We start from the raw sequence: 20,769 nt of genomic DNA, 5'->3' as shown, positions 1-20,769 counted from the left end.
AGGAGGGGTTGGGAGGAAGGAATTCACTTCTGAATTACCGATTTCCTACTGAGATGTTGGAAAATATAATCTCTTCTTATACGACCAGGATAGCTTTCCTGCACAATTCCTTATAATCTTATTTGTGTTCACTCCTTACCAATATCACTTATTCCACAGGAATGATTACTCTGTCAATCCTCACAATGATGTACTGTCATGTTGTGCTCTTCAAACTCCCAATGTAGATCGACTGTGGTCTGGTCTTTAATGCGGTCTCAAATCTGCTGCAGAGGGATGCAATACTGGCTCCAAGCTTAGAGTTAAAAAAACATTTTAGGAGTTTATAATGCATCAAGACATCATTACAAAAATAACAGTCCATGTAAAACTTACCGGTACAAAATTAAATTGAAGGAATTGTTGGAAACTTTTTTCCTCGTCGAAGCAGAGACCAGGAGACGTTGGGATATCTTTTAAGCAGAAGTTACTCTTTATTGAGAAACGTGCCGTGTGTCGCTGTAGTCATCCAAGTCTGACTAAGGCTGCAGTGTACTTGGTAGTTCATATAGATTCAAGGGGGAGGGATACATGGAGTAGAGGTGTGGACAATCTAAACAAAGCATGCAAATGCAGTACAGGAATCAGCCCATTCCCTACATTCCCCAGCCATGATCTAATCAGCATAAATGTGTCATTCAAATGCATAGGTGCTAATCCAATCAGTCTGACAGTATCGCCCATACCTTTACATTATCATAGAGACAAAGGCAACGCTGTAACATTATAACACTTTCAACACACTCAAATGTATTTAGTATGATTGTTTTAACCATCTAAATGTGTGTTTTAAATCTAATTTTGTCATGCCAAATGGTCAGGAAGAGCATGAAGGCAAAAGGTTTATGTCACACACACCTGAGCTGCCTGCCTTAGAATGTCATTATCTTTACCTCAAAATGTAAAACACAATACATAAAATTTTCAGTTCATATACTATTATATTGGAACCTAGATATAACATAGTACAAATTTGTAATCCCACAGAATGAAATTTCAGATTTAACACTGAATCGACTTCCAGGCAACAGTGGCAGAAGTTATGCAAGAACAACAATCATTGTGTAGCACTTTTTAATCAGAAAATTAATGAAAACAGATTAGAGATACAACAAATGTTTAAGTGTAGGATTGAGAGCAGCCTAAATAGGGCTGTTGTGATAACCACAATATCACTGACAAGCCAGCGGCAGAGGATAAATATAAACTTGAATAAATAAACGTAATAACTGCTGGAACCATTAAGTTTATTTATTTTTTTAAGACTAAACCCTCCTCATTTTACACTCAATGCATGTGTTTTTAAGGTTAAATAAGTTAGTAAGAGTGAAGAGGGTTTTTGTTTTTTTATTAAGACTTTGTGTACCATTGTGATTATTTACAGCAGCTCCATAGATTTGCACTAAAGAAACCTAAACAGTCAGAGATCGACATGTACAATTACCTGCATCTGTCCTCCTTCACGTCAAGTCATATTAATGAATATTTGTTATAATAAATTAAATGCAGATAGAGATGTGTGTGTAAGTGTCTTTACTTACATAGCATCTCCATCCCCTCTAAAAGAGAAAATTACTCCTTTCCAGGGTAGATTCAGCTTTCAACTTCTCAGTCTTTCCATCTGTTATTTATCCAAGCTCAATATCGAGCTTAAAAGAGGAAACATTTTCAAAATATATCAGTGTTACTAACAAAATCAGAACTTTTGTATTGTCTATTAAAATATCTTAAAGGGATATGACACCAAAAAATTAAAATGTTGTTGTTACTCACCCTCATGTTCCAAACCTGTGCGAGTTTCTTTCTTCTGCTGAACATAAAGGATATTTTTAAAGAATGCTGGTAACCAGACAGTTGATGGTAGCCTTTGACTTCCATAGTTGGGAAAAAAAAATATATAAAACTACTGTATGGAAGTCAATGGATAGCATCAAGTGTCCTGTTACCAACGTTTTTAAGAACGTCTTCTTGTGTGTTCAGCAGAAGAAACTCACACAGGTTTGGAACAGTATGAGGGCGAGTAAATGATTTTTGGTTGAACTATCCCTTTATGTAAAAGAAGAAAATGAGTAAAGACTGAAATGCAATGAGACCTACCACACCCAGCATATCCGAGCAGCATTAGCACTCAAAGATTTCAGTCATTGTGGGAGTCCCCTTCGATGTTCATCTCCACTGCTGATTAAATCAAACAACAAAGAATTGAAGAACAAAGTATTGATCTCAACAAAATACATTCATTTCTAATATCTATCAATCAGTCAGATGATGTAGTAAGCTGCAAGTTAGTATATCATGAGAAATTTAAAGGCCAGCTGACAACAGTCAAGGCCTAAGATAGACAGACAGACAGACAGACAGCACATGGATTGCAAATTATATTGCTCAAAAAAGTCACCTAAAATATCCTCACATTAACAATGCATTTACTGTACAAACACAAAATACCTGGATTTGAAGGGACTCTCCAGCATTTGTGGTAGGGCTCCTGTGCTTGACGTGAAATTGGTCAAACCTTCATCTCTGTCAACCAATTCTTGAAAATAAGTTTAGTGTTAATCTAACAACGTCCTTGAAGAAAATTCATATTGTAGAATGCGATGAGAACAACATTTCACTTGATCAACCTCAAAAAACATCACAGGCACTGTGAACAAACCTGATGCAGCAAAGCAAACGCTCCGTGTTAAATCTTTCACTTATAATTCACTCTTTTAGGTGTTTATAATGATCTGGTGCATTTCACTAACGCTACACTGCTCGATGCACGTCGCCACTCTCCAACTAATTAACGACGCATTTGTTAGCTAACTATTTCCATGATCGATTTTTTTTTTTTTCAGCACTACGCATTTTAACAAGTATGATCTACTGTAACTTACGGATGGGTCAAAAGCATCGCGATTCCCCTCAAACCGGCCGGAGTGAAAAGAACGCGATCCCAGTGTTGCCAACTATTTTCAAAGGAAAGTAGCTTCTTCTTCTTCTTCTTCTTCTGGAGTTAATGGCGGTTGGCAGACCAACTTAAATGGTGCATTCCCGCCACCTACTGGATAGGAGTGTGGAGCGCATAATGGTTGGGAAGTTTGAAACAATAATTAAAAAAAAAAAAAAAAAAAAAAAAAATTGTTACAACTGTATCCTAAATTCTATCGATCAATCTTGTTTGTTTTAAGAAAATAATTAACTCATGAAATATCCTAGACTGTTTTGAATAATTTCCTAACAGAACCTGAAGAGACAAATTATTTATACCAAAAGATCTTAAAACTTGAATTAATTTAAATCTTGCTCCTTCATATGCATCACACTCTATAAGAACATGCTCTACTGATTCTGCTTTACCACATTTATCACAATTTCCATTTTCATGTTTTCCCATTTTATACAGACCCTGATTTAATGAACAATGTCCAAGACGCATTCTTGACATTAAAACATCTTCTTTCCTGTTGCCAAATTTTCTTCTTTCTAGCCCTACTTTCTCTTGAATATGATAAAAGTGTCTACCTTTTATTCCACTATCCCACTCCTTCTGCCATTTCTTTCTTATTTCATTTGCAATTAACCCTTTTACTTCTGCTTTACTCATTGATACTTTAATGTCAATTTGTGCATGTTTCAAAGCCTGTTTAGCCAGATGGTCTGCTTCCTCATTTCCTTCCACACCCACATGTGATGGAACCCACAAGAAATTTACCATAATTCCAGATTGTCTTATTCTGAATAGACTCTGCATCACTTCCAATATCATATCTTGTCTCGCTATTGATATTCCACTTAAAAGGCTATTTAAAACTGAAAGGGAGTCTGTACAAATTACTATTCTAGTTGGCTGTACTTCTTCTATCCACTGGAGTGCTAAAAATATTGCAATTATCTCTGTAGTAAAAACAGATACATGATCTGATATTCTTTTAGATATTTTAACATTGAATAGGGGAATATAGACTGCAGATGCTGTTGTTCCAAATTCAGGATCTTTAGAGCCATCCGTATATATTTGTAATATGTTATAATATGATTGTTCAATGTATTTCTGCACTGCTATATTTGTTAACATAACTCTTTCTTCATGCTTTTCTTTATACAACTGAATGTCAACTACTGGCATAGGGAAAAACCAAGGAGGAATTGCTGAAGTTGCCACAGAAGGAGCAATATTGATGTCACTAATTCCCATATTCTGTGCCTCCTCATTAGCAGTCCATCCAAAACTTAACAGTTTTTTACACTCATATTCCCAGCAATCCTTCAGAACTTTCTTAACTGGATGACTATCCAAGTGTCCCTTTACATTAATCCAGTATCTCATCTTTAATTTGAGCCTTCGAATTTCTTGAGGCATTTCACCCATCTCTACTTGTACTGCTGTTATTGGAGAAGATCTTATTGCTCCACAACATATTCGCATAGCTTGTGATTGAATAGCCTCGATCTTTAACAGTTGTGATTTAGATGCAGAACTATACACCATACTGCCATAATCAATATTTGCTCTTATTAGAGCACAATAAATCCTTTTAAGAGATTGACGACAAGCTCCCCATTCAACTCCTGACAAACATCTCATTACATTTATTGCTTTTTTACCTTTGTCTACCAACTTCTGAATATGAACTCTAAAATTCAATTTTGAATCCATCCACATTCCCAAAAATCTGATTACTGACACCTGCTCCAATTGCTGACCATACATTTTAATATTCATTATTGGACTGATTTTTCTTTTTGTAAAACAGATCACCTGAGTTTTTGCTATAGAGAAACGGAAGCCCCATTCATTAGCCCAACTTTCTACTTTTTCAACAGCTTTCTGCATACACTTCTCCACATGTCCCACATTTCGGCCCCTTTTCCACAGCGCCCCGTCATCTGCATACAAAGACCTTCCTATCCCCATGTCTATCTGATTAAAAATATCATTAATCATTAGATTAAACAGAATAGGACTGCTAACACTTCCTTGAGGTGTTCCATTCTCTATTTGATATATCTGAGACAATTCAGACCCCACCCTAACTTGTATAGTTCTTTTAAACAAGAAATTCTTGATCCAATTATACATTCTTCCTTTTATTTCCATTCTTTCTAATTTTATTAAAAGTCCCTCTTTCCACATCATGTCGTAAGCTTTTTCAACATCGAAAAATGCTCCTACTAACACTTCCTTGTTTACTTGAGCCTTTCTAATTTCAGCTTCCAAACATATCACAGAGTCCATTGTGTTTCGCCCTTTCCGGAAACCACTTTGATATGGTGAAAAAAGTTTTTTCTTCTCAATGATATATACCAATCTGCTCATTACCATACGTTCCATAAGTTTGCAAAGGTTTGAAGTTAATGCAATGGGCCTGTAATTATTTGGTTGACTATGCTCCTTACCTGGTTTTGCGATTGGCACTATAACACCATGCTTCCAGTCAGCTGGTAACTTCCCTGACTCCCACACCTTATTAAAGAAACTTAAAATTATACTTAATGATGTCTCTGAAAGATGTTTTACCATCTCATAACAGATATCATCTCTTCCTGGTGAAGTTTGTTTAACCCCTGCAAGTGCTTTCTTCAGCTCATACAGAGTAAACTCTGAATCTAAAGTACATCCAGATGGTCTTTTTTCTTCCAATAGTTGAGGGTTCTTACTCAAGATATGTTCCCTATACCTTCTCATATCATCTGACAAATTTGAGCTACTGTGCACTTTAGTAAATGTTTCTGCTAGAACCTCCGCTTTTTCGCTGTCTGATATTACTAATTTATCATTATATACTAAGACAGGAATGTTGCTATTTCTTTGCTTTCCTCCCATTTTCCTTATCATACTCCAAACTTCATTAATTTCAATATCTTCCCCAATATTGCTGCAAAATTCCCTCCAATAATTTCTCTTAGATGTTCGTATTACTCTCCTCACTACAGCCTGTGCTTTTTTATAATTAATAAAATCATTATAATTAAATGATCTTCTTACTCTCTTAAGTGCTTTATTCCTTTTACTAATGGCCTCACTGCACTCCTCATTCCACCATGGGACGGCTTTCTTCCTCATACCAGCCTTCTTCTTACCTATTACTTCTTTAGCAGTGCTTTGAAGAACTTCACATATCTTATAATTAAAATCCTCTACATCTTCCATAAACTTATTAAATTCTGACATTCTGTTATGACATAACTCCTTAAATTTGTCCCATTTGGCTGATTTAAATTTCCACCTAGGCACTCTTTTTATCACAATTTCTACTATATCTAAACCAATTGTACTGCTGATGGGAAAATGATCACTACCAACTGTACTTTGGTTTAATACTTTCCAATCACATTTTCCAGCTAAACATTCAGAGACTATAGTCAAGTCTAACATTGAATATTTTCCTTGAGACAAATCAACTCTTGTATAGCTTCCGTCATTGATACACACTAATCTTCCCCAATCTAACATGTCTTCTACTATTAATCCATTATTATCTGTGTTTGTACTCCCCCATAATGTGCTGTGTGCATTAAAATCACCACACCACACCACTTTGTTACTTCCATTTCCTCCTATTTGTTCTAGCTTGTCCTTGCTTAACCTGTCACATGGATTATAAAAGTTAATTATTCTAATACTCTGTACACCTTCCCATATTTCCACCACTACAACCTCTTGCTCCCCATTTACCTCTACTTTCCTATACCCAATATCTTGTTTAATAAATGTTGCTACCCCACCACCATTTCCTTTATTCCTATCTCTTCTGATTGTAGCGTATCCATGAATTAAAAAATTTAATTGAGGTTTAAGCCACGTTTCTTGAACACATATAATGTCCGGACTATTTCCTTGATTTGTTATAAATTTTTTGAATTCTTGTCCATTAGCAATTAAACTTCTTGCATTCCATTGCAATATTGTTAGCACCATTATGTACCACCACATGTTTGACTGTTTTCTGCCTGACTGATTACGGTTTGCATCTTGAGCCTTTCATTTATCATATCTACTGTAACATCCTCTAACTCCAAGTACTTTTCAGCAGCTCTGATAATGATTTTAATTCTCTCTGTCCTACTTTCAGTTTGGGCGGAACAATTCACCACTTCTGCTATGAATGCCACGAATGAAACTTTATCAACAATCACTTCGTTCTCTATACTTTGCTCTTTCATCACTGTTTTTTTTTGTGATGCTGTTGTCCTTGTTTCAATTACTTTGGGTGCTTGTTTTACTTTCTTTATAGCCTCAGCGTATGTTATTCCTTCTGCCACTCTGACATTTTGTACTTTCACTGCATTCTTCCTTACTAAACATCCTCCGTATCCTGCACTGTGCTCTCCTCCACAATTACAGAACGAGTATGATATAGTGAATGACTACATTTTTTATATATGTAAATTACATGAATTAAGAGAGTTCGAAAACTGGATGAACTAAGACTCTGTGATAGTGAGTAATATTGATAAGCACACGACAAAAATGGAAATCAAAACGGTAAAATTAATTCTTTAAATATAAAACAAAGGAGAATCAGAAATAGTGTTTAGTCCGTGGCAACACTGTGTGCTCGTGTAGCTCGCTCATTCACGTCTGTCAGATGCCGTGCACTGAATGTGTTGCTGCTCCTCTCAGCCACTCAATGAACAGAGTAGACGCTGAGAGAGGTGTGACGGCCATATATGATGTCTATGGTGACGGCAGCGGGAAAGCAAGACCTCGCGCTCACAGGACGGTGCTGGCGACATTTGGAAAGTTACTGAGGTGTGTCCAAAAAGTCGCTAGATTTGTCGCTAGGCGCTTTTTTGAAAAATAGTCGCTAAAGGGGTCTGAAAAGTCGCTAAATCTAGCGACAAATTCGCTAATGCCGAGTTCAGACTGCACGATTTTCAAAGCAGTCGGGTCACTGTTCTTTTCACACTGCATGACTATCTTGGCCAGCATTCAGTCGCTGCTGTGTTCAAACTGCACGATGGATCGGCGATAGAAGGTTTCAAACTGCATGACTTTACAATAGGAAGAATCGCCGACAACTCTGTCTGGCACGCAAACTACGTTTCACAACCAAACACACGCGAGACGTGACAAGGAAACAACGCGATATCACGCGTTCAAGACCGGAGTTCTCACGTGAGACTGGTCCTGCGTTTCAATCAGCTCCCTAGTTCCCTAGGTCGTGAATCAGTATATAATGAAAGTGAATGCGGCTAATACCCTGATCAGTGCCCTGACTACTGAACTAGGAAGCTGATTGAGACACACGGTGGGATTATTATTAAAAATAGTAGTCCGCAAGAAGCTTGAAATATGAATTGTCTGTGCGCTGATTTGCAGCGAAAACAAGAAAAAGAAAAGAAGAATATGGAGAAGGAAATGGTTGGGGAGACTGTGGATTGTGTGTTCTGCAACGACAGTTGGAACTAAATACATAACTTTTCAATGTGCTGCTGTTGCGGATGGTCAAGCAAATGTTTGTGCTTTGTTTCTGTTTGATAGAATTGTTTATGTGAATGAAGCCATGCTTGCTGATATTAGGCTTGTTTGAGATGAGCAAATTCTGCGCAGAACCGATCACCGGTGATCACCGCGAGATGCATGCCGGTTAGAAATGTGTCCGAGGGTGGGCCGCCTTGTTCTGATGTCATGCCGACGTGTGTCAAAAACCTCTCGCGAGTGCGAGGCGGAACATGTCGGATTCTGCAGTCGAGCGCAGTTGCTCTCCACCGACTGCGCTGACCAAAAGCATGATGGGAAACGACTTGCTGACGACACAGCTTAAAGTTTAGGCTTGTTTGAGATGCGCCTAGCCTCGCCTAAAGTTCAGTCGAGAGAAGGCGGCTGCAGTTAGGGGAGGAGTGAAAAAAGTGCAGGCAAGACGAACAGTTCTCTGTTCTCGTAGTGGATCAGAACCTACGAGATCAAAGGCGGATATCGCGGGATTCACACTCGTGCGCTGTGTTGCTGATAAACTGGATGTAATTTAAGTTCTGTTGCTTTTATATGAAAATAAACATAATGAACAATACACCCAAAGTACTTGTTATTTATTTCCATTCGAAAGATGTGTGTATCAATCATTTTTACTTTAATTATAGACATGTTTTTATATTTTTTTTTTATAAATGACAACGTTCGCATAACCCAGAGAGATCATTGTGTCAGAGAGTTTGGGAATATTCACACATTATTTTTACACATAAAAACATGATATTAGAAATCAATAATCAAATTAAATCAGATCAATACATCACGGTTGTTTAAACCAATAAGCTTTAAGCTGTGTCGTCAATAAGATTATTGGTTTAAACAACCGTGATGTATTGATCTGATTTAAAATGTTTGATTTTAAAACTCTAATATCATGTTTTTATGTGTAAAAATAATGTGTGAATATTCCCAAACTCTCTGAGTGATCTCTCTATGGGTTATGCGAACGTTGTCATTTATAAAAAAATATATATAAAAACATGTCTATAATTAAAGTAAAAATTATTGATACACATCTTTCGAATGGAAATAAATAACAAGTACTTTGGGTGTATTGTTCATTATGTTTATTTTCATATAAAAGCAACAGAACTTAAATTACATCCAGTTTATCAGCAACACAGCGCACGAGTGTGAATCCCGCGATATCCGCCTTTGATCTCGTAGGTTCTGATCCACTACGAGAACAGAGAACTGTTCGTCTTGCCTGCACTTTTTTCACTCCTCCCCTAACTGCAGCCGCCTTCTCTCGACTGAACTTTAGGCGAGGCTAGGCGCATCTCAAACAAGCCTATAGTGGTCTGTAACTCCTCCCCAAACTCACCGCTACTCTGTATCTTGCTCTCTCATTGGCTGTCGGTCATCGCCGATGTAGTTTTCAGTCAGAACACTTTTCACACAGCAGGATTTTGAATCTCCGACAGGTCCAGATATTTAGCATGCCAAATATCTCACGGGTGTCGGCGACTCGTCGGCGATTCTCTCAGATCGCGTCTTTGCTCATGAACACTGCATGATTGTCACTGGCGTGAACGAGCACCGATTTGCCTGTGATTTCGGGCATTTGTCGGCGATTTCTCAAAACCTGTCGGCGAGCCAAAATCGGGGCTAAAATCGTGCAGTCTGAACTCGGCTTAAGTTGGCAACACTGCGCGATCCGCCGCAGTTTGAAAAGACACGAGGCGTGACGTGATTGGCCGACAAAAACAGCCGTTAATATTTATATATATATATATATATATATATATATATATATATATATATATATATATATATATAATTTATTTTTATAAATGATTATTCATTATTCATAGAGCTTTTTATGTGCTACCATATGAAATATATGTATTGTTTTTATTTCCATGAACACAAACTGCCCGCCCAGGAGATAACACATTTATTGTGTCAATCTGTCCAAGGCAGTTTTTTTTAAAACTACACATTGAGTGTTAAAATCCTACACAACATGTGTCAAATGCTGTAACATGTGTCAAATGCTGTCAACACAGCCATGTGTGTTGTTTTTTGACACATCTGTTTCTGCAGTTCATAAACAGTCCAAACAGATATCAGGACAGGAACTCAGGCAGACCAAGAGACAGAGAAACAGGGCAAATCCAGAGAACAAAGGGTAGTGATGGGCGATTTCAACACACTGCTTCATGAAGCTTCGAAGCTTTGTGAATCTTTTGTTTCGAATCAGTGATTCGGAGTGTGTGTCAAACTGCCAAAGTCACGTGATTTCAGTAAACGAGGCTTCATTACGTGATCACTGTTTCAAAACGTTTCAAAACAGCTCGAAATTTCAACTACGCCACATTTGCTTCAACTGCTTCAGTGTTTCACGAAGCCTCGATCTGCCCATCACTAGAAAAGGGTCAAACCAGGGAAACAGATGAACAATGTTGCGCTCAGAAATGCAGTGATGACACACACAAGACTTCACAGAGAGTGACTGAGAAAACCAGGCTTATACACACAGAGTTAATAAGATTAATGAGACACAGCTGAATGTAACGGCTGTTTTGGGAAATGTAGTCCATGATAGAGTGGCAATGGTCTGGGGTGGAGTGTCCTCTGGTGACTATCAAGGGCTCTCCAGCTGGTGATCATGACTGAACCCCACATAGGGTGATCTTTGAACCTTTGAACAGTTGCTGTCCTTTAACTCTTTGCATTGCGCTGACTGAATGTTCACCTTGTTTGTTTCTTGTTTCCAGCAGCTCTATTACATTGTCTGTGAAATAAAAATGCACTAATAATTTACCAGAGAGAGAATGAGATCTGCTGAAAAACTTTCACATCTCATGCTTCACTGACTTTATATTGACAGATCCTCCCAAACCATTTCTGACTGTTGAGCCACAGAGTTCAGTGTTCACTGGAGACTCAGTTACTCTCAGATGTGACATATATGATGAAGGAGTCACTAGCTGGAGTTACTACTGGTATAAAGGAGGTTCAGACTTTGCTTCCACTGAACTACAGGAACACACATTCAGGCCTGTTTCTAAGCTTGATGCTGGTAAATACTCCTGTGAAGGATCAGAGAGAGGAGGATCACGCAGATCAAAACACAGTAATAAAGTTACACTGAGAGTATCAGGTGAGTTTGATCATCTCTTCATAAACACACACAAGTTTATCATGTTATTAATGAGTGATTTCTTTTCAGAGCAGTTTTAAGTGTTTCTCCACAGAAGTGGTTGATTTTGACAGATTTTTAGGTTAAAGCACTAAACATGCGGCTCCAGTTTTATTTTGTTTATAACTTTGAACCCTTTTAAAGGCACAATATGTAAGATTTTTAGATTAAAATATCCTAAAACCACTAAAACAGTTATATATTTTGTTGACTTGTGTACTTACATTATCCCAAACGTTTCCAACAATGTTTAAATCCAGACAAATCAGCAGTTTTAAGCAGGACACGGACCGTGTCATTGTGTTGCCTGTTAATGACATCATATCCGCATTACTTGGGTAAAGTTGGTTTTATATTCGCACATTCGGACATCCGTATTCAATAGCCTTGTTAATCACACTACATTGGACATTCAGTGGACATTCACAAGTAAATATGCCATTAAAACAATACTTGCCTATTTTGATCGACTGAAAAATGTTGTAAGTTGACAATCGTTGGTTGTCAATATCATGTCGCTGCTTAAAATTCGCAAGCATTAATTTATTGCACATTTATTGGAAAGTCTGAATTTATCAGAAGTCCGAATGTGCAAATATAAAACCAACTTTACCCAAGTATCTGCGTTCCCCTCGATTTCCAGTTTTACTTTTGTAGAAAGCATGGAAACACCAGATGCTTTAATATATTATGTTTTATTAGACAGATGAGCAACTGTTTGGATACATTTATCTAAAAAACTAACCATTGTTATATTGCTCAACACAGTCTTATTGTTTGAATCGCTTGTTTTCTTGAATTACCTCGAGTACCATGTTTTTACCATGCCTTAGAGACAACACTGCTTTGTCAATAACATAATCAGAGAGCTTCTCCATCATACAATATATTTTTAAAGTAATAGCATGTCATTTATCAACAAGTCATCCAGTTTTATGAGATTTTAATATCAATCTAGATTACTGCAGTGTGCAACAAGTCTCTTACAGCAGCCACAGAGTGAACACACAGAGTAACATTATAACACTTTCAACACACTCAAATGTGTTTAGTATGATTGTTTTAACCATGTAAAACAGCGTTGAGTTTCCTCTCATACAACGAAAAGAGCAGAAGCGGTCGACTGCAGCATAAAAGCTCCACTGAACTGAGTCAGTGTTTTATAATCAAGTTAATAAAATAAAAAAAAATAAAAAACAGCACATTTTATTATATTATTTTCATTATAATAAAGTGAAAAAGTGAAAGTGATACAAAATGTATTAACCAAATTACATTTTAAAAATGAATGATTAAGAGTTTCCAGGTCATTATTACACAAGTATTTGAATCCACATTAAATCTCAATCTTATAAATTCCTTAGCTGGATAAATATCATACATCATTTACATCATTTTAAAATGCACTTCTTTACATTTAGGTAGGAGGGGTTGGGAGGAAGGAATTCACTTCTGAATTACGGATTTCCTACTGAGATGTTGAAAAATATAATCTCTTCTTATACGACCAGGATAGCTTTCCTGCACAATTCCTTATAATCTTATTTGTGTTCACTCCTTACCAATATCAGTTATTTTGCCTAAATTAAGATCAAATATCTGAATGACCATAAAAATGTACCTTTCAACATATCAATCATTGGTAAAGGAACACTAATAACTTTCATATAATCTTTTTTCTCAGTTATAATTGAATTTGGTAAATAAATCACTATAAATCCAAAAACATGCATTCTTATCCATCATGTGCAACAAATACCTCTTTTCCACCAATCCTCAAAACAAAGATTTTCTTTGAATTCTTATTGAATATAGATTTGTCTGTCCATTTTTCTGAGCAGATGCCAGGTTTGGTGACAGCACCACCTACTGGTCAGAAACAACACCAGTTTATCCAACACTATCATCTACTGTAGATCATTTTAAATGTTCATGTAAACTGCTGCAGCTGCACAACACTTTGTTGAACGGTGTGTCTCTGTGACTGCTGGTGTAGATGTTGGTGCTGTGACACTGTGGGTCGAGCTCTAGATTATTAACACAAAGATTGTGGGTTTGAACCTGTATTGTCATTTATGTTTTTGCATTGTCCATTATGTTGGCCTTTTTGACCCTGTAATGTTTCTTACATTGTCTATGAAATCAAAATACATTAATAATTTACCAGTGAGAGAATGAGATCATCTGTTGAAAACATTTCACAACTCATGCTCCCAAATTCCCAATAATTTTATATTGACAGATTTTCTCAAACCAACTCTGACTGTTGAGCCACAGAGTTCAGTGTTCACTGGAGACTCAGTTACTCTCAGATGTATGATTCAATGATTCATAAGACATTTTATTCATATAATAAAAACGTTAGGTTACTGACGTAACCCCGGTTCTCAGATAACATGAAGTGGGGTATCTCACTATGGGACCGCCTCTGGGCGTGGCCAATTGCAAAAGCACCAATAACACCATGTCTGCCAACCATGGCAGACCAATCGCTGCAGCGATCAGGGAGTCCTGCTTCCCTGTATATAAACCGCAGCTACCTGCCATTTCATCATTCTCCGAATATCTCTTCTCCGTGCAGGACAGGCAAGGAGGGCAATGTTTGAGATACCTCACCTCATGTTATCAGAGAACCAGGGTTACCTAACATTGTCTTTCTAACATTCGTTCAGTATCTCACTATGGGATATAGACAATTCCCGTATTGCTGATATGCTGAGAAAGGCTGTGTAATTATCGGAATCATAGCTCCCGACGGAGGTGAAGACAGAATAATATGAGAAATTCGCCCTTTAATAAAACTGCATTAAACAACCTGACTACTCACTCCCAGGACTGAGTCGGCCAGAGAGGGTTCTGTCACATCCAGTCTATAGAAACGAGCAAAAGTGTGCGGAGAAGACCAGCTGGCTGCCACGCAAATTTCTTGAATAGAGATGACTCTAAACAGAGCACAGGAAGTAGCCATGCCTCTAGTAGAGTGTGCTCGTAGTCCTATTGTGGGCTCTAAATTCGCATTATTGTAACATAATATGATAGCCTCCACCACCCAGTGAGAAAGGCGTTGACGAGAGATAGGCTTTCCTTTATAAGAGTCAGCCCACGAGACAAATAGCTGATTACTCTTACGAAGTGTGCGGGTTCTCTGAACATACATATGCAGAGTACGAACCGGACATAAACTGTGTAACCTCTCCTCCTCTGGTGATGCAAAGGGTGGTGGATGAAAAGCTAGCAGGTCCACTGATTGAACTGCACCAGCGTGATAAAACACTTTGGGTACAAACGCAGGGTTAGCTCTAAAAGTGACTTTTTGAACACCCAGAGCGAACATCATACATGAGGAGTGAACTGATAAAGCATGTAGTTCACTCACCCTTTTTTGCTGTTGTGAGAGAAAGTAACAGAGCCGTCTTTAAAGTGACTAGCTTCAAGGCAATTTTATCAATGGGCTCGAAAGGGTGTTTTGAGAGCACGTTCAGAACCACGGACAAATCCTAGGGCGGGACCAGCGGCTTCGATACTGGGTGTAACTGACGTGCCCCTCTCATCGACAGACGAGAGGGTGCTGGCCAATCGTACCCGAGTTAAGACCCACATGACATGCCGAGACAGCGGACAGATAAACCTTAACCGTAGAAAACGGAACATCCGAAACTGAACACAAGAAAGTAATGATGTTCCTATCTGCGCACCAACCCTCAAACACCCTCCATTTGAGATTATATAAAGAACGCATTGAGGCAGCCCTCGAGTTTTGAATTGTCTCAGTCACTTTCGGAGGTAACCCAGCTGCATTCAGGTTTAGCCTCTCATGGGCCAGGCCCAGAGAGTTAGTTTCTGAGGGGAGGGGTGAAATATTTCCCCTCGTGCTTGTGAGAGGTGATCCCTGCGAGCTGGTAACGGCCATGGCTGGTCGTAGAGCAGTTGCGCAATCTCCGTAACCTAAGTCTCCCCGGCCAGTATGGCGCAATCAGAATCATTACATGTTTGCGTTCCCGAACCCTCCATAGTGTCGGCTTGATCAGGCTCAATGGAGGGAACTTAACACATAAATTAACACGTCTGGCCACTCGTGGGCTAGAGCATCCACACCCAAAGCTGTCAACAGGGGACATTGCGCATCTTCACGCAATGCAAAGAGATCTACAGCAGCCTGGCCGAATCTCTGCCACACCATGAGCATAACTTGGGTGGTGTCTCGACTCCCCGTACAGAGGATTCACTCTGGACAGTAAATCTGCTCCCCTGTTCATTATTCCTGGAACATGCGTCGTGCGTAATGACAGGAGGGTCCTGCTGCTCCACATAATCAGGTCTTTCGCTAACAAGTGAAGCTTGTGAGAACGCGTCCTCCCTGTCGATTTATGTAGGCTATCACCGTTGTATTGTCTGTCCTGACCAATACATGATGATTCTTGAGGAAATGCACAAAATGTCTCAAAACTAGTAACACTGTCAGTAGTTCTAGAAAATGTATGTGCTTCTCTCTCAGTGCAGGAGACCAAACTCCCCTCACTGTTCTGCCCTTGAAGACCGCCCCCCAGCCCATGAGAGATGCATCTGTTGTCACCACTTTCCTCAATATAACAGGACTCAGAGGGCATCCTGCCCTGTACTGACACTGTAAGGCCATCAGACCCAGTAGTCGAAGGCACATTCTGAAAGAGACTAAACTCCCTCGTTGAAAGAGGGAGAGGCAGCTGAGAAATGTCTTGATGCGTTCCTCTGATAGGGACACTCGAAACATCACTGAATTCAACCTGAGACCCAAGTAGACTATTTCCTGTGAAGGATTTAGACAACTCTTCGTCTGGTTTATCTTGAAACCTAATCTCTCCAGATGTGTCAATAGTGTCTATGTATCGCTCTCCGCCTGCCGCGGGGGGGACGGCGCGCAGATGAGCAGATCATCCAGATATAATGAAACTGAGGTGAACCAATTGAGGTGAACCAATCCTCTTGACGAATACTTTGACACAAAGTTCTGAGCAAAACCATTTTGAATTTGTATTTTCTGAGGTGTTTGTTGAGGACCCGTAAATCTAAAATGGGACGGAGACCTCCCCATCGTTTGGGAATCACAAAATAACGGGAGTAGAAGCCCATCTGGCTTTCCTCCGTTGGAATCACTCTTATCACTCCTTTTCTCGTTAAAGAGGATATTTCTTCCTCTAAAACCTGAGCTGCTTCCCCTTGGGCCACTGAAATTAGCACTCCATTGAACACAGGAGGTTTTACAGTGAATTGAAGTCTGTATCCTCTGTCTATCGTGGTTAAAACCCAGGGATAAACTGCACATGCGCACCAGTTCTCCGCCTGAGCAGCGAGTGAGCTCTTCCCGGCTTTGCTCACTAGTGGTACTGTGGTACACTCTAGTGGTGAAAGGGGGGAATAACGCTCCAGTTATATTCATCATTTTTTGTGATTGTTTTAATCTTTTGTGATATTTTTTATTTGGTAACACTTTACAATACTGGTGCACTAATATGCACTAATTCATGCTTAACTAATGCACAGATAATCATGTGTTAAATTATATGACTCATGAAGAAATAAACTATTAATTAATGATTACTGCATCAGAAAATAATAAAGTTTCTATATGATTAATATATTAAGTAATATATGAATTGTTATTAATTAAATGTGTCAATGCATTAATTCCTTAATAACATATTTTATTAACTAAAAGTGTAAGTTAATGTGTTAATTGACACAATGGGTTGAAGCCATGTACTGCAACTTCCAGTTGTCTGGTTGAATTAATCATTAACTAATGATTTGCAAATGTATCATTATGTTATGACTTTACTTGTTGAGGCACATGATTATTAACTAATTGTTAAGTAATATGTAATTAATGGGTTTTGACAGTTGCACATGCAGTGAGTGTAATGACAGAGAATGTGTTTGAAGGATGGGTAAGTTGGGCTGCACACAAATATCAGCACACCAGAATCTGAACTACTGACCGCTGTTACACTGTGTTTAAACTGGATGCGACCATTATCAAGTCATGCCTCAACAGCTGTTTACATGACAGACCATTGCAAGTCCATTTGTCCTTCATAACAGAAGTGATGTTTTGTTGTGTTGTGTCCAGTGTAGCATCACTTTCACTGATTATAATGGGTTCTATTGTCTTTGTCTGGTCTTTAACATGTGTGTTACTGTTTGTCACTGTGTGTTATGAAATAAGAGCGACTGGCCACATGTTCTCAGTGTTCCACCTCTGAAACCTAGACCTGTGAGGGGGTCAGTAATGTCCTCTGAGACTCTCACAGTCCTAGAGTCAGACCTCGCTCACTCCAGTGATACTCCAGTTCGAACACAGAGATCATTCAAGTCTAGCCAATCTGACCAGACACCAAAACCAGCAGAGTAGGTGTCAAGTTTCCCGTTGGATTTTCTTTTGAAGCCAAGGAAGTGAGGCTCTGACTCTCTGTCCAGCGGCACCTTGCGTCTCCTTAGTTCCGGGAACAGGGAGGATGTTCTGTCTAATAGCCTCTAACTTCATAGTCAAAGGCAGTGGACATTTGTCAATCAAGTCCAACCTGGATGTGAACTCTGACACGATGATGTTTACTTGCTCTTTCCATTCTCCTGCAATATTAATTTTGTGTCCAAGATAAGTGTATGTCTCATGAAGAGAATATACACGTATAGGATTTGTTACTGTAAACACAGGACATTTATCAGTTTTTGAACGGTACCACCTAATCCCTCCACTCCTCCTCTCATACAGAACAGCACATTTTGTGTCTTTAATCTCCAGACCACTTCAGAAAATAATCTGTTCTGGCCAGCACGTTTTTAACTACACTTTCTTCTCTAGAAGCGATCTGGACATCATCTGCATAGTCCTGCACTGGAATAGGAGATATCACATGAGGGGGGGGCACATTGACACATCCACTTTAACCATTGGTTGATGGCAATTATAAAATTAATTGCCCTCCAAGGGCAGCCAGTTTTAATGCCTATCTGAAGTGGTGTTGGGTGAGTGACCTGTTCTCCACAGATTACTTCAATAAAGGAGCCTCTATATACATCTTTCACTATGTCAATGAATAGTTGAGGTAGTTGTATTTCCTCCAATGATTTGAACTTGACATTGTGAGGTAAAGTTACAAATGCATCTCTAAAGTCTAAGAAGACTGTGTACAGTCTACATGACTCATGCTTAAAGTCATCTATCCCAGTTTTAAGACAAAATACATGCTCATTCATACCTTTCCTATTGATGTTTGCCTTTTGCTTGGTGGATAAGAGGTCAGCTTTCATCAACCATGGAAGAACTCTGGCCAGTATGCATTTCATGAACACCTTATAGATGGTAGGAAGGAGGGATATGTCTCTCCATGTCGATGGATAATCGGGGATGTTGTCTTTTTTTGGAATACGATGAATTAGTGCTCCTTTCCATGAATCTGGTACTCTCCTATTTTCCAAACAGACATTAAAAACAGTTGTTAAAATCTGACATGACTGCATGGTTTTCAATGTCTCATATGTCACGCCATCCTTCCCACTAGCTTTGTTGTTAGGGAGGTTATTTAAAACAGTCTCCACCTTCTTGTATGTGAAGTGTGTTGTTTCAGGGAAAAAAGCTGGCTTCGGTGGCGACACATTCAAATACCAAGGTGGAGGTGGGAGGTCTTCATTACGTTTGCGATTTAAACATTTGTTATCATGATAAGTTTGTATAACTGTTGTGTCACTAGGACAGGAAGGAGGGTCGGGATATTTACTGTTGTTCAGGATGACTTGAATTGCTTTAGATCTTCTGTGCTGCTACAAATATGCAAGTTTGTTCTTGCTCACTTTTTTATTCCACTGGCTGCTAGTTGCTCCTGTCCGCAGAGAGGGCAAGACGGTTTCTCACAAGCTGTTCACAGATCCAGTCAGCTACTAAGGCCGATGTTAAATTTTCAGGATATGGTTGTGTCACCGGGAACTTCTTCAAGACTCTCGCCACATATTTCAAAAATTGTAATCCAAAAGGCTTACCACTGTGGCTTTCCGCTGTAAAAACTCCATTCCTGAAGAATATCCCGTTTAATAATGTTGCTAGCGTTATCCACTTTCCCGGATCACTGGAGGCAACAAAGTTCTTCTCACGCTGTCTTGATGTTCAGGCGATCTCGATTTGATCTTCAGGCGATCTCGATCTTTTTTCATTAGACTGAAAAGCCATCCACTGCTGCTCAGACAGCGGGCGAACATACTGCTGGAAAGTCGAAAGCTCTTCTCCAGACTCTCTAACCATCAGGCCACAACTGCCCCCCATGATTAAACAAATCAAATGATTTCCTGGCTTTATAACTTCTCATCATTTGTAAGGCCTCAGTATATTTAGGGTTCACTCTTTTAAAGACATTCAGGGTGCTGTTTTCAAAACTTTGCCTTTGTGAATAAAATATTTTAACAAAAAGTAAATGATTTATAACAAAGTCCACATTTTTGTTACATATGCAAAGTAATGGATGGAAAATAAATATTTTTTTGTTTTATTTATTTATTTGTTTTATCCAATTAAATACCTCAAAAATGTCAATTTTTTTTTTACATTTTAACATACTGATCATTGGTAAACGAACACTTCTAATAACTTTCATATAATAATTTTTCTCAAAGTTATAATTGAATTTGGTAAATAAATCACTATAAATCCAAAAACATGCATTCTTATCCATCATGTGCAACAAATACCTCTTTGCCACCAATCCTCAAAACAAAGATTTTCTTTGAATTCTTATTGAATATAGATTTGTCTGTCCATTTATCTGAGCAGATGCCAGGTTTGGTGACAGCACCACCTACTGGTCAGAAACAATACCAGTTTATCCAACACTATCATCTACTGTAGATCATTTTAAATGTTCATGTAAACTGCTGCAGCTGCACAACACTTTGTTGAATGGTGTGTCTCTGTGACTGCTGGTGTAGATGTTGGTGCTGTGACACTGTGGGTCGAGCTCTAGATCATTAACACAAAGATTGTGGGTTTGAACCTGTATTGTCTTTTATGTTTTTGCATTGTCCATTATGTTGGCCTTTTTGACCCTGTAATGTTTCTTACATTGTCTATGAAATCAAAATACATTAATAATTTACC

General features: G+C 38.6%; 1 protein-coding gene across 1 annotated transcript in view; it reads left to right on the top strand.

Moving 5' to 3' along the window:
- Positions 1–20,769, top strand: part of LOC125266935 (obscurin-like) — a 251,851-nt gene that overhangs the window by 223,492 nt on the left and 7,590 nt on the right. The window contains 1 exon segment of the mRNA XM_048188075.1: positions 11,337–11,609. Within this exon segment, the coding sequence (XP_048044032.1) occupies positions 11,337–11,609 (273 nt within the window).

The sequence above is a fragment of the Megalobrama amblycephala genome, linkage group LG1, assembly GCF_018812025.1.
Source record: "Megalobrama amblycephala isolate DHTTF-2021 linkage group LG1, ASM1881202v1, whole genome shotgun sequence".
Lineage (NCBI taxonomy): Eukaryota > Metazoa > Chordata > Actinopteri > Cypriniformes > Xenocyprididae > Megalobrama > Megalobrama amblycephala.
This window is presented reverse-complemented; position numbering and strand designations above follow the sequence as displayed.